The sequence below is a fragment of the Eumetopias jubatus genome, unplaced genomic scaffold (genome assembly GCF_037043125.1).
Source record: "Eumetopias jubatus isolate StellerSeaLion01/CBP00866 unplaced genomic scaffold, mEumJub1_p1.0 scaffold_2, whole genome shotgun sequence".
NCBI lineage: Eukaryota > Metazoa > Chordata > Mammalia > Carnivora > Otariidae > Eumetopias > Eumetopias jubatus.
This window is the reverse complement of record NW_028274808.1, coordinates 171,765,055-171,778,035: the sequence shown is the minus strand read 5'-3', so window position 1 is coordinate 171,778,035 and position 12,981 is coordinate 171,765,055. Positions and strand designations below refer to the sequence as shown.

Below are 12,981 nucleotides of genomic sequence, written 5' to 3'. Positions count from 1 at the left end.
TTTTTTCCCCATGTATGCCCTTTATTCAGGTTGGGGAAGTTAAGTTCTATTCCTGGTTTTTTGTGTTTTCATCATAAAGGGTGTTTGATTTTGTCAAATTTATTGTTTTTTCTGTCTCTGTTAAGATTGACCATTTGGTTTTTGCCCTTTATTCTATTGATATATAGTGTGTTACATTAGTTAATTTTCTGATGCTAAGCCAACCTTGCATTCCTGGGATAAATACTACTTAGTTGTTTTGTATAATATTTTTCATATGCTGCTGGATTAGGTTTTCAAGTATTCTTGAAAACACTTGAATATTCTAGTATCGTCTCCTTTTATATTCATGAGATAGTGCTTTGTCATTTTCGGCTGCCTTTGGTACTAAGATCATACTGGTCTCATAGAGTAAGCTGGGAAGTGTTCTCTCCTCTTCTATTTTGGAAGACTGAAAAATTGGTAGAATTCACCAGTGCATCCATCTGGACCTATGCTTTTCTTTTAAATCACTAATCTTTTTTCACATTTCTGTTGACATTTTTTGTTTTGTCTTGAGTCTGTTTATGTGACTTGTCTCTCTTTAGGTATTTGTCCATTTCATCTAAGTAATCTAATCTATTGGAATACAGTTGTTCATAGTATTCTCTAATAATCCTTTATTTCTGTAAGGTCAGTAGTAGTAGTGGCCTCTCTTTCACTCATGGTTTTGGTAATTTGAGTCTTCTCTCTTTTTTTTTTTTAAGATTTTATTTATTTGTCAGAGAGAGAGAGAGCACAGGTAGGGGGAGCGGCCGGCAGAGGGAGAAGCAGGCTCCCCACTGAGCAAGGAGCCCTGTGCGGACCTTGATCCCAGGACCCTGAGATCATGACCTGAGCTGAAGGCAGATGCTTAACCAAGAGCGTCCCTTCTCATTTTTTTTTAATCCAGCTAAGTTTTGTCCATTTTGTTCTCTTCAAAGAACCAACTTCTGTTTTCATTGATTTTTTTTCTATTGGTTTTTCTATTCTCTGTTCATTAATGTCTATTATCTATTATTTCCTTCTGCTAACTTTAGCTTGCTCTTCTTTCTCTATTTTTTATTTAAATTCAGTTAGCCAACATATAGAATATTATTAGTTTCAGATGTAGAGTTTAGTAATTCATCAGTTGCAAAAACACCCAGGGCTCATCACATCACATGCCCTCCGTAATGCCCATCACCCAGTTACCCCATCACCCCACCCACCTCCCCTCCAGCAAGCCTCAGTTTCTTTCCCATAGTTAAGAGTCTCCCATGGTTTGTCTCCCTCTCTGATTTCTTCCCATTCCATTTTTCCATCCCTTCCCCTATGATCCTCTGTATGGTTTCTTATATTCTTCATATGAGTGAAACCATATGATAATTGTCTTTCTCTAATTGACTTATTTTGCTCAGCATAATACCCTCCAGTTCCATCCATGTCGATGTAAATGGTAAGATTTCATCCTTTCTGATGGCTAATATTCCATTGTGTGTGTGTGTGTGTTTGTGTGTGTGTGTGTATTTACATATATATACCACCTCATCTTTATCCATTCATCTGTCGATGGACATCTGGACCCTTTCCGTAGTTTGGCTATTGTGGACAGTGCTGCTGTGAACATTGGGGTGCAGGTGCCCCTTCAGATCACTGCATTTGTATCTTTGGGGTAAATACCTAGTAGTGCAATTGCTGGGTCATAGGGTAGCTCTATTTTTAACTTCTTGAGGAACCTCCATACTGTTTTCTAGAGTGACTGTACCAGCTTGCATTCCCAGTAGTTTAAAAGGGTTCCCCTTTCTCTGCATCCTTACCAACACTTGTTGTTTCCTGTCTTGTTCATTTTTGCCATTCTAACTGGTATAAGGTGGTATCTCATTGTGGTTTTGATTTGTATTTCCCTGATGGCTAGTGATGTCAAACGTTTTTTCATGTGTCTGTTGGCCATTTGTGTGTCATCTTTGGTGAAATGTCTGCTCATGTCTTCTGCCCATTTCTTGACTGGATTATTTGTTTTTTGGGTGTTGAGTTTGAGAAGTTCTTTATAGATCTTGGATACTAGCCCTTTATCTCATATGTCATTTGCAAATATCTTCTCCCATTCCATAGGTTGCCTTTTAGTTTTATTGACTGTTTCCTTGACTGTGCAGAAGCTTTTTATCTTGATGAAGTCCCAATAGTTCATTTTTGCTTTTGTTTTCCTTGCCTTTGGAGACATGTCTAGCAAGAAGTTGCTGCCCCCGAGGTCAGAGAGGTTGCTGCCTGTTTCTCCTCTAGGATTTTGATGGACTCCTGTCTCACATTTAGGTCTTTCATCCATTTTGAGTCTACTTTTGTGTATGGTATAAGGAAATGGTCCAATTTCATTCTTCTACATGTGGCTGTCCAATTTTCCCAACACCATTTGTTGAAGAGACTGTCCTTTTTCCGTTGGATATTCTTTCCTACTTTGTCGAAGATTAGTTGACCATAGAGTTGAGGGTCCATTTCTGGGTTCTCTATTCTGTTCCATTGATCTGTGTGTCTGTTTTTGTGCCAGTACCATTCTGTCTTGATGATTACAGCTTTGTAACAGAGCTTAAAGTCCGGAATTGTGATGCCACCAGCTTTGGTTTCCTTTTTCAACATTCCTCCAGCTATTCGGGGTCTTTACTGGTTCCATACAAATTTTAGGATTGTTTGTTCCAGCTCTGTGAGAAATGTCGATGGTATTTTGATAGGGATTGCATTGAATGTGCAGACTGCTCTGGGTAGCATAGACATTTTAACAATATTTATTCTTCCAACCCATGAGCATGGAATAAGTTTTTCCCTTTATGTCTTTCTCAATCTCTATTAAGGTTGAAAAATAATTGGTTTGAGATCTTTTTAATATAGATGTTTATAGTTAAAAATTTCCCTCTAAGTACTACTGTAACTGCATCCCCTAAGTTTTGGTATTTTGTGTCTTCATCCATCTCAAAGTATTTTTTTAATTTCCCTTGTGATGTCTTCTTTGACTCTTTGATTAGAAGTATGTTGATTTCGGGCGCCTGGGAGGCTCAGTTGGTTAAGCGATTGCCTTAGGCTCAGGTCATGATCCTGGAGTCCCGGGATCGAGTCCTGCATCGGGCTCCCTGCTCAGTGAGGAGCCTGCTTCTCCCTCTAACCCTCCCGCCTCTCGTGTACTCTCTCTCTCTCATTCTCACTCTCTCAAAATAAATAAATAAATCTTTAAAAAAAAAAAGATAGAAGCATGTTGATTTCCATATATTTATGAATTTCCCAGATTTATTACTGATTTTTAATGTCATTGCCTTGGGTTCAGAGAACATACTTTATTTCATTTAAATCCATCTTAGTTTATTGAGGGTTGTTCTAGGATCTAATATATGTTCTATCCTGGACAATGTTTTATGTGTACTTAAGAATGTATATTCTGTAGTTCTATAAATATATTAGATCTAGTTAGTTTATAATATTGTCCTAGTCTTCTACTTTTTAACTGATCTTCTTCCTAGTCATTCTTTCCTTTATTGTATGTGGGATATTTAAGTCTCCACCTATTACAGTTGAATTGTCAGTTTTTACCTTCATTTCTGTCAGTTGAATTTAATGTATTTTAAGATGGTTATTAGTTGTATATACATTTATAATTGTTACATCTTCCTGATGGATTGACCCCTTTATCATTATAAAATGTCCCTCTTTATTTCTGGTTACATTTTGTTTTAAACTCTCTTGCCTGATATCAGTAGTCATGCGAGCTTTCTTATGGTTACTGCTTGCATGATACATCTTTTTCCATCCTTTCACTTTCATCCTGTTTGAATCTAAAGTGTCTTGCCTATGGACTGCACATAGTTGGATCTTGTTTTTAATCCAGTCTGTCAGTCTCTGCTCTGATTGGATTAATTCATTCACACTTAATGGTGTTAATATAGTTGGATTTACATCTGCCATTTTACTTTTTTTTTCTTATATCTTTGTGTTCCTCTATTTCTTTTATTTTTTTGTTTTAAGTGAACATATTCTAGTGTGACATTTTAATTCTTTTAATAATTTGTTCACTAGTTTGAGTTATTTTCATATAGTTATTCTTAGTTATTCTAAGTTATTAGTTATTATAAGTTCATAGTTATTCTAAGACACATCATATCAGAATCTACTTATAATTTATACCAACTAAATCCAGTGAGCTATAGAAAGATTACTCCTTTATATCTCTATTCCCTTTTTGTGTATGTGACATTTGTATGTGTTACAAATCCAGTTATATTGTTATAATCATATAATTTTAGGTGAGAGACAAGCAGGTATATATTTATAGCTTTTGTGATATTATCCTTTATATCATTTATATTTACCATTTGTTTCTCTTCATTTGTTTTAAATCAGACCTTTCTTCAGGTATGTCCAAACGGTGTCAGCCACAAGGATGGAGAGCAGGCTCTGTGAAGGATTATCAGTTTGTGCAGAGCACAACTAAGAGTTAGCATTCACATTGCAGATTTGTGTGTTTGACAGTTTATTGGTAGATGGCCAAAATGGCTTGTTCTAACGACCTCCGTGATTTATGGTTCTGCCAAATGAAGGTTTCTGTGATGGTGAAGTGCTCTGTATCTGTGCTTTCCACCGTGAGAGTCTTCAATTAATTTTAATTTCTATTTAATTTTAAATAGCCGTAGCTACAGGCACTCATATGGGACACTGAAGTTAGCGTTTCAGATGGCCCCTTCCTTGATACTGTGGTTAAACCTTCTAAGGTAGATTAAAGGGAAGAGCCCCCCCCCCCAAATATATGATAGTTTCATTTATTATAAAACTTACAGACTGGACCATGGGAATATTATTTTAAAAAGTTGTTATATCTTTATCAGCCATCTAAAAACTCAAATGCAGATAGACAAAATCTGATGCAAACACAGCCATGCAGGGCCATGGCCAAGAGATGGAAAGAGCACAGAGTCCCTGAGGTCTGCTTGGGGCACAAGGGAGGACCCATGCTCCGTCCTTCCATCACACTAAATGCCATACAGCCAGTAAGGAGGGGAGGGTCTTTTTCAGCTTGTGGGAAACAAAGGAAGGAAATCTTCAAAGCTACAATTGGAAACTTTTACTTTATGCAGAACAGCGGTTGAGTAAAGGGAATGAAACCCATATTGCTCTTCGTAGCTGATTTTTCAAAGAGTGTGCTTGTAAATGTCTTTACAGACTCTCAGAATCTTCCCTCATAGTCTTTGAAGTAAGGAGATTGAAGACCCTCTTATCCTCACTTCTCATTAAGGCATACCACCTTTCATTGTTTCCAATACATGGTTTTCAGACATGTCTTGATGAAAGCCAAACTGCTTTCAGATGAAACAAACATAAACAAAATGTCTATCCCCATGGGATAAAGCATCATAACAGGTTTTTTTTTTTAGGTTTTTTATTTTTTTAAGAAAGTTCAATGTTTGCCTTTAGGTCAGTATATTAATTGCCATTGTGCTTTTCCCTTCTCTTTTTTTTTTTTTTAGATTTTATTTATTTGCGAGGGAATGTGCACAAGAGGGGGGGTCAGAGGGAGAAGCAGACTCCCTGCTGAGCAGGGAACCAGATGCGCAGGGTTTGATCCCCGAACTCCGGCATCATGACTTGAGCAGAAGGCAGATACTTAACTGACTGAGCCACCCAGGCCATGCCTCCCATGTTAAGATACACAGTAACAGTATACACTATTTTTTGTCTCAGATAATGTGGTAACCATATCCCAGGTGCTTCCAAACACTTTTTTTGAAATCCTGTTACCATTTCAATATAATGAAAGCCTGCCCTGCAAAGTCTCTGACATTTAACATTGCAGTTTTCTCTGGGGCCATGTCAACAGTATAATAAGGAAAAAAAGAAATTATGATGTTCATCCCTAGCCCATCATGGAATAAAAAATATACCTATTTGAATAGATCTTAAACATAATTTTCCCTCGTAAGGGAAAACATGCTGCAAAGAGAAGAGTTAAATGTCACATTAGCTTAACATTGTAAATAAGAATAAAGCCCACAGGTAAATGAAGTTTTCCTGCAGGTAAATTAATGCTGCCTCATCCATTGATTCCCAGGTCATAGATCTCTACTGGGGCATCGATGAAGACGAATGGGACAGCCCAGAGCTCCAGAAGACCCGCATGAAGCTGCTGGAGGATTGTTTGAAAACTTCTGCAGGTCCATGTTTTGTTGTGGGTATAAAAAAACTAATGCTTTATACAAAATTGTAGATGACTGTGAGAATTGTTGTGAATGTGTGATTCTTAAGGACTTTTTTACTTATTTTGAATGAGGAAAAAATACTGCCTTTTCTGTGTCTATTTAAAACCTTTTAACTGTCTCCTTGCCCTCAACATGAGAGAACAAAACCTTCAGCCTTCCATAAGCAGCACTGCAAATTAATGGTGAATAATTTGAAATGGTAATCTAAGGGATGACTGGGGTTTGATGACAACTTCTACAACACCTACAGCCTGATTTTTTTTTTTTTTTTTAACAGCCTGATTTTCCTCACACTGTGTAATGTATTCGATCACAGTGTCTCCATGTCTGGCCACTAGAATTTTTGGCAGTTTTTTAACACAGTGACTGAAACATTGTTAAAGTCAACCAATATACGATGTCAAATCCACCAGCAGAAAGTGATGCCCTGTGGGGTGAAAAAATTTGTCTTTAGAGTGATCTTCAGCTAAATGTTCATTAAAAGCTACAAATTAACAAGATTTTTCAAGTGGAACCTTATTTACCAAAGAATACCCACTCTTCTATCTAAACACAGTGGTAGTAAGATAAGTAGGTCGTTCTATAACAGGTGATGGTGTAAAATCACTGTCTGCATTTAGCTTAAAAAAGAACCTTATCCTGAATCCAAACAGATTCTAGTAATTGATACAGAAGTTGCCCCTCTTAACACAGGATGTTCGGAGGCTGATGGAGGAGCATTGAAATTACTAGTGAATGCTTCAAGGAAACTCTCATACAATTAAAAGCTAGGTTTGGTGTATCAAGAAGAGTTTTCAGTGTTTATTTGTGTATCTGTTAAGCTCCACATAGGATTAAGAAGACAGAGATGCTATCAGAAATCTGACCAGTTGGTGGTGTAGTTCTTAGGATAATAAAGTACATAAAAGCTCTATAACATTTTTAGTATCAGTATGTAAATTATTCACCCACTACTTATTGAATGCTGCTGGGCCAGGAATGGCTCTTAGTGCTGGGGATATGGTAGGCTGACCCACATGATTTGGTTATTTTGTGTGCCACTTAGAATTTAACCTTAGATTTGAACTAAGAAGATAAAACTTTTAGAGCTTGCTTGCATGCTTAGTTGGGGTCAAAGGGAGAGGGCAGGCAAAGATGAAGGAAATAAGGAAAATCATAAGTGCTATGGAGAAAAATACAAAAAGGAAGGAGAAGGCCTCACGGATAGAGTGAGGGAAGACCCATGAGGGGAGATAAGAAAGGGGAAAAGAAAGAACCAAGTAGATTTCCAGACCAGAATGCCCCAGGGAAAGAAGATGGGACCATGCCTGGCATGTCAAGGGAATAGTATGAGCATGAGGGGAGAGGACTGCAGAGGAGGCCCTGTCTTGGGCTTTAGCATCTTGAAGTTGGTTACAGAGATTTTGCCTTCAGTGACCTGAGAAGCCACAGAGTATTTTGAGCAGAGGACTGAAGTGATCTGACGTATTTGAAGGCCCCCCCATGGCTTCCAGGTGTAGGACAGAGGGCAGAGCATGGAGCCCCCCTAAATGTTAATGCAGGAAGCCCAACAAAAACACATGGCTTAGGGGGTTGAAGAATGGACATCTAAAAACAGTGACAACACAGAAAGTCCTGAAAGCCATATTAGATATCGGAAGATCTAGTAGTGGTAGGGGTTTAAGACTTTTTCCATGGGTCTTCAGAGGTTAGACTAGGACCAGCAGATGGAAAGTACATGGACACAAGTTTCAGTGCCGGGTGAAGAAGTTGGAGGATTCAGCATTCACTGGTTTTGGGGTCTCACAGATCCCTGGGGTCTGACGTTTCATAGCTGCGTGATAGTGGAGGAGTTTCCTTACTACCCTGAGCCTCGGTCTCTTGATCGGTGAACTGGAGATGATGATGATCATTGTCTAGCTCCTGGGGTCATTCTGAAGATGAAATGAAACTCCAGTTTGTAATGTCTCACCTACAGCAATCCACAGCAAGTGTTCGTTGTTACTTGTGGTAATTACTGTTATCTCTCAAAACCATTTAAAGATGAAATCACCTGGCCCAAATTGTAATGAGTGCATCACCAAGAAAGTTGTCCTCAAAGGAGAGAATACAATGCAGTCCAGCAGGGGACTGCCAGAGAAGAGATTCAAACAGTGGAAGACAAGTCAGACCGGGTTCCATGATGCTTGGAAGCTAGATTTGGGAGGTATGCCCTGGGAAGTCACCCTTGTGATGCTCTACACAGCTCTGTCCTGATCCAGCCTCGGAACTTCAGGAATGAGAGAGACATTCTCCCCTTTTATCTCCCTGTGGCGTGTCCTACCCAAACTAACTAAAATTAGTCATGGCCATTAATTCTAACAATTTGCCGGTAGGGGAGTGAATAAAGCCTGCAAGTTCCAGCATGTTCTGAGAGTAGAGGTTAAGTGATGGCACATCAGAAACAGCTTCATTGAGTGTAAACAAACGATTTATCCCTCCTCCTGCTCACTGCTACATGTTGAAACTCACGGCAACCACGATGAAACCCTGTGGATACAGCTCGGATTATTTACCCTAGTGATCCTAAATCAGGCAAGAGTTAACCTCACTTCTTATGGGAAATAGTACATCTCTTCCTTCCTTTCCTGTTGTAACTATGGTAACAGCAGGCGTCTCGGTATCGCTTTTGAGCTTCAGTTTCCTTGCCCCGTGCTCCCTTATGGTACTTCTAGAAATCATGATGACCCCTGTGGGTTGCAAAGCACGGCATATTATTTTCCCTAATGCTAAAGTTTTTGGCAAGAAAATTCACTATTGCTGAATGACAAGGTTTTTATATTTTCAGAGGCTTTACAGATATGTTACAGATAAATTCAGGAACCAAACAACGCTTTCCTTTTAAGTACCCAGGGAGCTAAGGCCCAAAAGGAACCTGGACTTAAAGGTTACATGTGCTTGGCTCTTTCCAGCTTCCTTTCCTACGAGTCATCCCTTGGGATGTGGCCTGAGGTCGTAGAGGCAGGCAGACTGTGCCTGTTCATCCTACACAGCTGTCTGTACACTGGTTTTTGATCACAAGGATGAGATGGACTACGGGGCCTGTCCCTGTGCCCAGTTCCACCCTCAGAGGATTGGCTCAGGAGACATGTCATACTGAGAATACATCACTTTCTTGTAAGAAAGCACCCACAGTGGGGACAAACCCAGAAGTTTTATTTCACACCCCGAGTTAGAGCTCTGGACAGGGCAGTTAACTAACCTCACCATGCTTTAAAATGGGGAAATAATAACTGTAAATGACAAGTAAATGTTGAATAAATACCAAAGGTTTATTGTAGGAACCAAATGTGATAGGAGTCCTTTATAAAGGGCTACACAGCCATTAGTTATTATTAAGTTGTGATTTAAGTTATTTTCAAATGAGAATAAAAATGTTTTTACTCATAATGGACATTTCTGTGACGCTGGAAAATTTTCCCTTTGAAAATGATGATAGTCTAAATGTAGAAGAGCACTAGGACTTGATTCACACCATCAGACATTAAAGTCATATATTAAAGGGTTTTTGAGTTCATTCTTAACAAATGTTGTAAAATGTAGAGAGTGTGTATTCATTTGCTAGATAGGAATTTGCTGGAATGTACTTAAACCATTATCTGCTCCGGAGGAGGGATTTTGACCAGGACTGCTCCTAACAGGAAGACAGCCTACAGTTGAGGTCAGAGTCCTTATCTGCAGAGAATGGCCTCAGCCCCTCCCCCGCGAAGTATGGAAAGGTTGGCAGAATGTTCCCCACCAACCTGCCCCAGCCACCTAGTCCCTAAAAACTCCTTATGAAGGGGGAGAGGAGTATTGTCTTTTGCAGAGAGCAGAGTTCTCTCATCCCTGCCCCTTCTTCATGATGTGTGTTGATGGAGAGGATGGGTTTTCGTCTTGTCATCCTTCCAGATTTGAAGTACCTCAAAAGAATTTCTTGTGACATTCGACCCCTGACCCTGGACCTTAGGTGAAGTCCTGTCTCTTGGCCAAAGTTGATAAAAACAACTACTCTGCTGGCTTGAAGAACTGGGGGGTTTGAAAGCTTCCTCAGAGAATTAAGGGAGCTAGCTGCCCCCAAGTGTGTAGGAGCTGTGGGGGATGCAGACAGCGCCTCACTCCATCCCTCAGTCCAGAGTGGATGATGGAGAGATTTCCTTACGGAAAGCTGTTGGTAGGCTGCCCCAGGGAGGGAGTCAAGCCAGGCCGTGCAGGGAACCAGCACAGGGAGTTCCGGTTACTACTGACTGAGACAGGTAAGAGAAGATTCCAGGACCTCACACTCAAAGGGGCATTCCCTGTATCTTAGAGTCAGGCCAAAGAGAATGCTGCCTGTGGTAGGCTTTGTCAATTCCCAGAAGTCTCAGGGAGCCAAAGCCCATATAGCATCCTCATCGGGGGGACCGAATATAAACAGACACAGTTTGTCGGCATTGGATAGAGAAGCAGCTGAGACCAAAAGAATGGGACTACTGCCATCATTCTTACCTGAGTGTCAGTGGATGCCCGGACCTCCACCCCCCACCCCTACACGCCCCCTGCCGTCGCTGACATAGATGCTGCAAGCAGAGGGCAGGCCCCACTCTTGCCCGCCACAGGCAGCTCCTGGCAGCCACACCGGACCATGCACAAAGCGGGAAGAAGGAAACTCGGAAACAGACATTTTCAGCTGGGCTAAATTTCAAACCAGAAGGACGAAAACAGAAAGGGTTGGACTGAGAAATCTATCATTACTGAGCAATTTTAAGTTTTTCCACTAAGCAGGAGAGTAAAGATGAGACAAAGCAAGGTCCATAGTTGTTACTGGTAAAAATTAAACCTTCCCATATTTGTACATCCCTGAGGGACACTATTGAATGAAACCTACAGCATAGAGATCAGTTCTTTATCACCTGTGTCCCCACTTCCCTTCAAAATTACATTATGCTGCCTTAATGGTTCAGATTCAGTGTAGTTTTTTAAAGTAAATTTCAATTAGGGAAAACTATACAGTGAGAGTTCTGAAATCACTGAATTTGAAAGACTGTGTTCTTACAACAGCTGAGCTTTGGAAAATATTGTATCCATATTCCATTATACGATTGATTTGCCATTTTAGGTATACTAAATTAAATACAAACATGAAAAAATAGAAGTCTTGGTTTGTACTTAAGTAAAATGTGCCGGGTTTTGTATGATTTAGTTCTCCTATTTGCAAGTATAGGTTTACTAACCAAAACGTACTAAACATCGAAAAATAGTTGTTGATCCGAACTGGAAAAATCATTTAAATTAATCCAGATTTTTTTAAGTACTTTCTTTAAAAAACTAAATAAAAATCTAAAACCTTAGTTTTTCATATTAAGACTTTTTTTTTTATAAAATTAAGCTTGCCCAGTTGAAATCAACTAGTCGTCATAGCTCGAAAATAGGTTCCAGTTAGGTTCCAACAATAAATTACCTCATCATCACCAAAGGAATGTTACAATGGGCAAACCTTGAAAATTATTACTGAAAAGACTGTTATCTTGGTAGAATCCAAGAGACCCCTAATTTAGTTCATTTCTGCTAATATATATAGCTTAAGCCCCTGTTTCACAGTTCACATGGTATGGCTTGTTTTAATCAAGAAAGCTGATTAAAAATGGGCAGAAGAGGGGTTCCTCGGTGCGTCAGTTAAGTGTCTGCCTTCGGCTCAGGTCATGATCCTGGGGTCCTGGGGTCGAACCCAGCATCCGGCTCCCTGCTAAAAGCGGGGGGTCTTCTTCTCCCTCTCTCTCTCTGCTCTTGTTCTTGCTCTCTTCTCTCTCTCTCTCAAATAAAGTCTTTTTTTAAAAAAAATATGGGCAGAAGACATGAGCAGACATTTCTCCAAAGAAGACATACAATAATAGAAGAACCATATGATCCAGTAATCTCACGGGGTATTTACCCAAAGAAAACAAAAACACTAATTCATATATGAATTATTTATAGGCACCCCTGTGTTTTATTGCAGCATTATTTACAGCAGCCAAGGTACAGAAACAAGTGTCCATCCATAAGTGAATGGATAAAGAATCTGTGGTGTATATATATATACAATGGAGTATTAGCCATGAAAAATGAGATCTTGCCATTTGCAACAACGTAGATGGACCTAGAGGGTATTATGCTAAGTGAAATAAGTCAAAGAAAACAAATGCTATATGATTTCACTTTTATTTTGTAGTTTCAAGTTTTTATTTAAATTCTGGTTAATTAACATACAATGTAATATTAGTTTCAGGTATAGAATTGAGAATTCCTCACTTACAACACCCAGTGCTTATCACATGTGCCCTCCTTAATTCCCATCACTCATTTAACCCATTCCCCCCACCACCACCTCCCCTCCAGTAACCCTCAGTGTGTTCTCTATAGTTAAGAGTCTGTTTTATAGTTTGCCTTTTTCCATGTTCATCTCTTTTGTTTTTTAAATTCCATATATAAGTGAAATCATGTTGTCTGTGTCTGACTTATTTCCCTTAGCATACGACTCTCTAGCACCATCCATGTCATTGCAAATGGCAAGATTTCATTCTCTTTTATGGCTGATATTCCATTGTGTAAAGATACCGCAACTTCTTTATCCATTCATCAGTCGATGGACATTCAAGCTCTTTCTATAATTTGTCTATTATTGATAATGCTGCTGTAAACATAGGGGTGCATGTATCCCTTTGAATCAGTATTTTTGTATCCTTTGGGTAAATACCTAGTAGTGCAGTTGCTGGATCATAGGGTAGCTCTGTTTTTAACTTTGAGGAACCTCCAT

The 12,981-nt window shown here is 39.4% G+C and overlaps 1 protein-coding gene across 1 annotated transcript in view; it reads left to right on the top strand.

Annotated features, from left to right (window-relative positions):
- Nucleotides 1–12,981, top strand: part of NWD2 (NACHT and WD repeat domain containing 2) — a 165,435-nt gene that overhangs the window by 75,365 nt on the left and 77,089 nt on the right. The window contains exon 3 of the mRNA XM_028089552.1: nucleotides 6,062–6,178. Within this exon, the coding sequence (XP_027945353.1) occupies nucleotides 6,062–6,178 (117 nt within the window). The remainder of the gene's footprint in view (nucleotides 1–6,061; nucleotides 6,179–12,981) is intronic.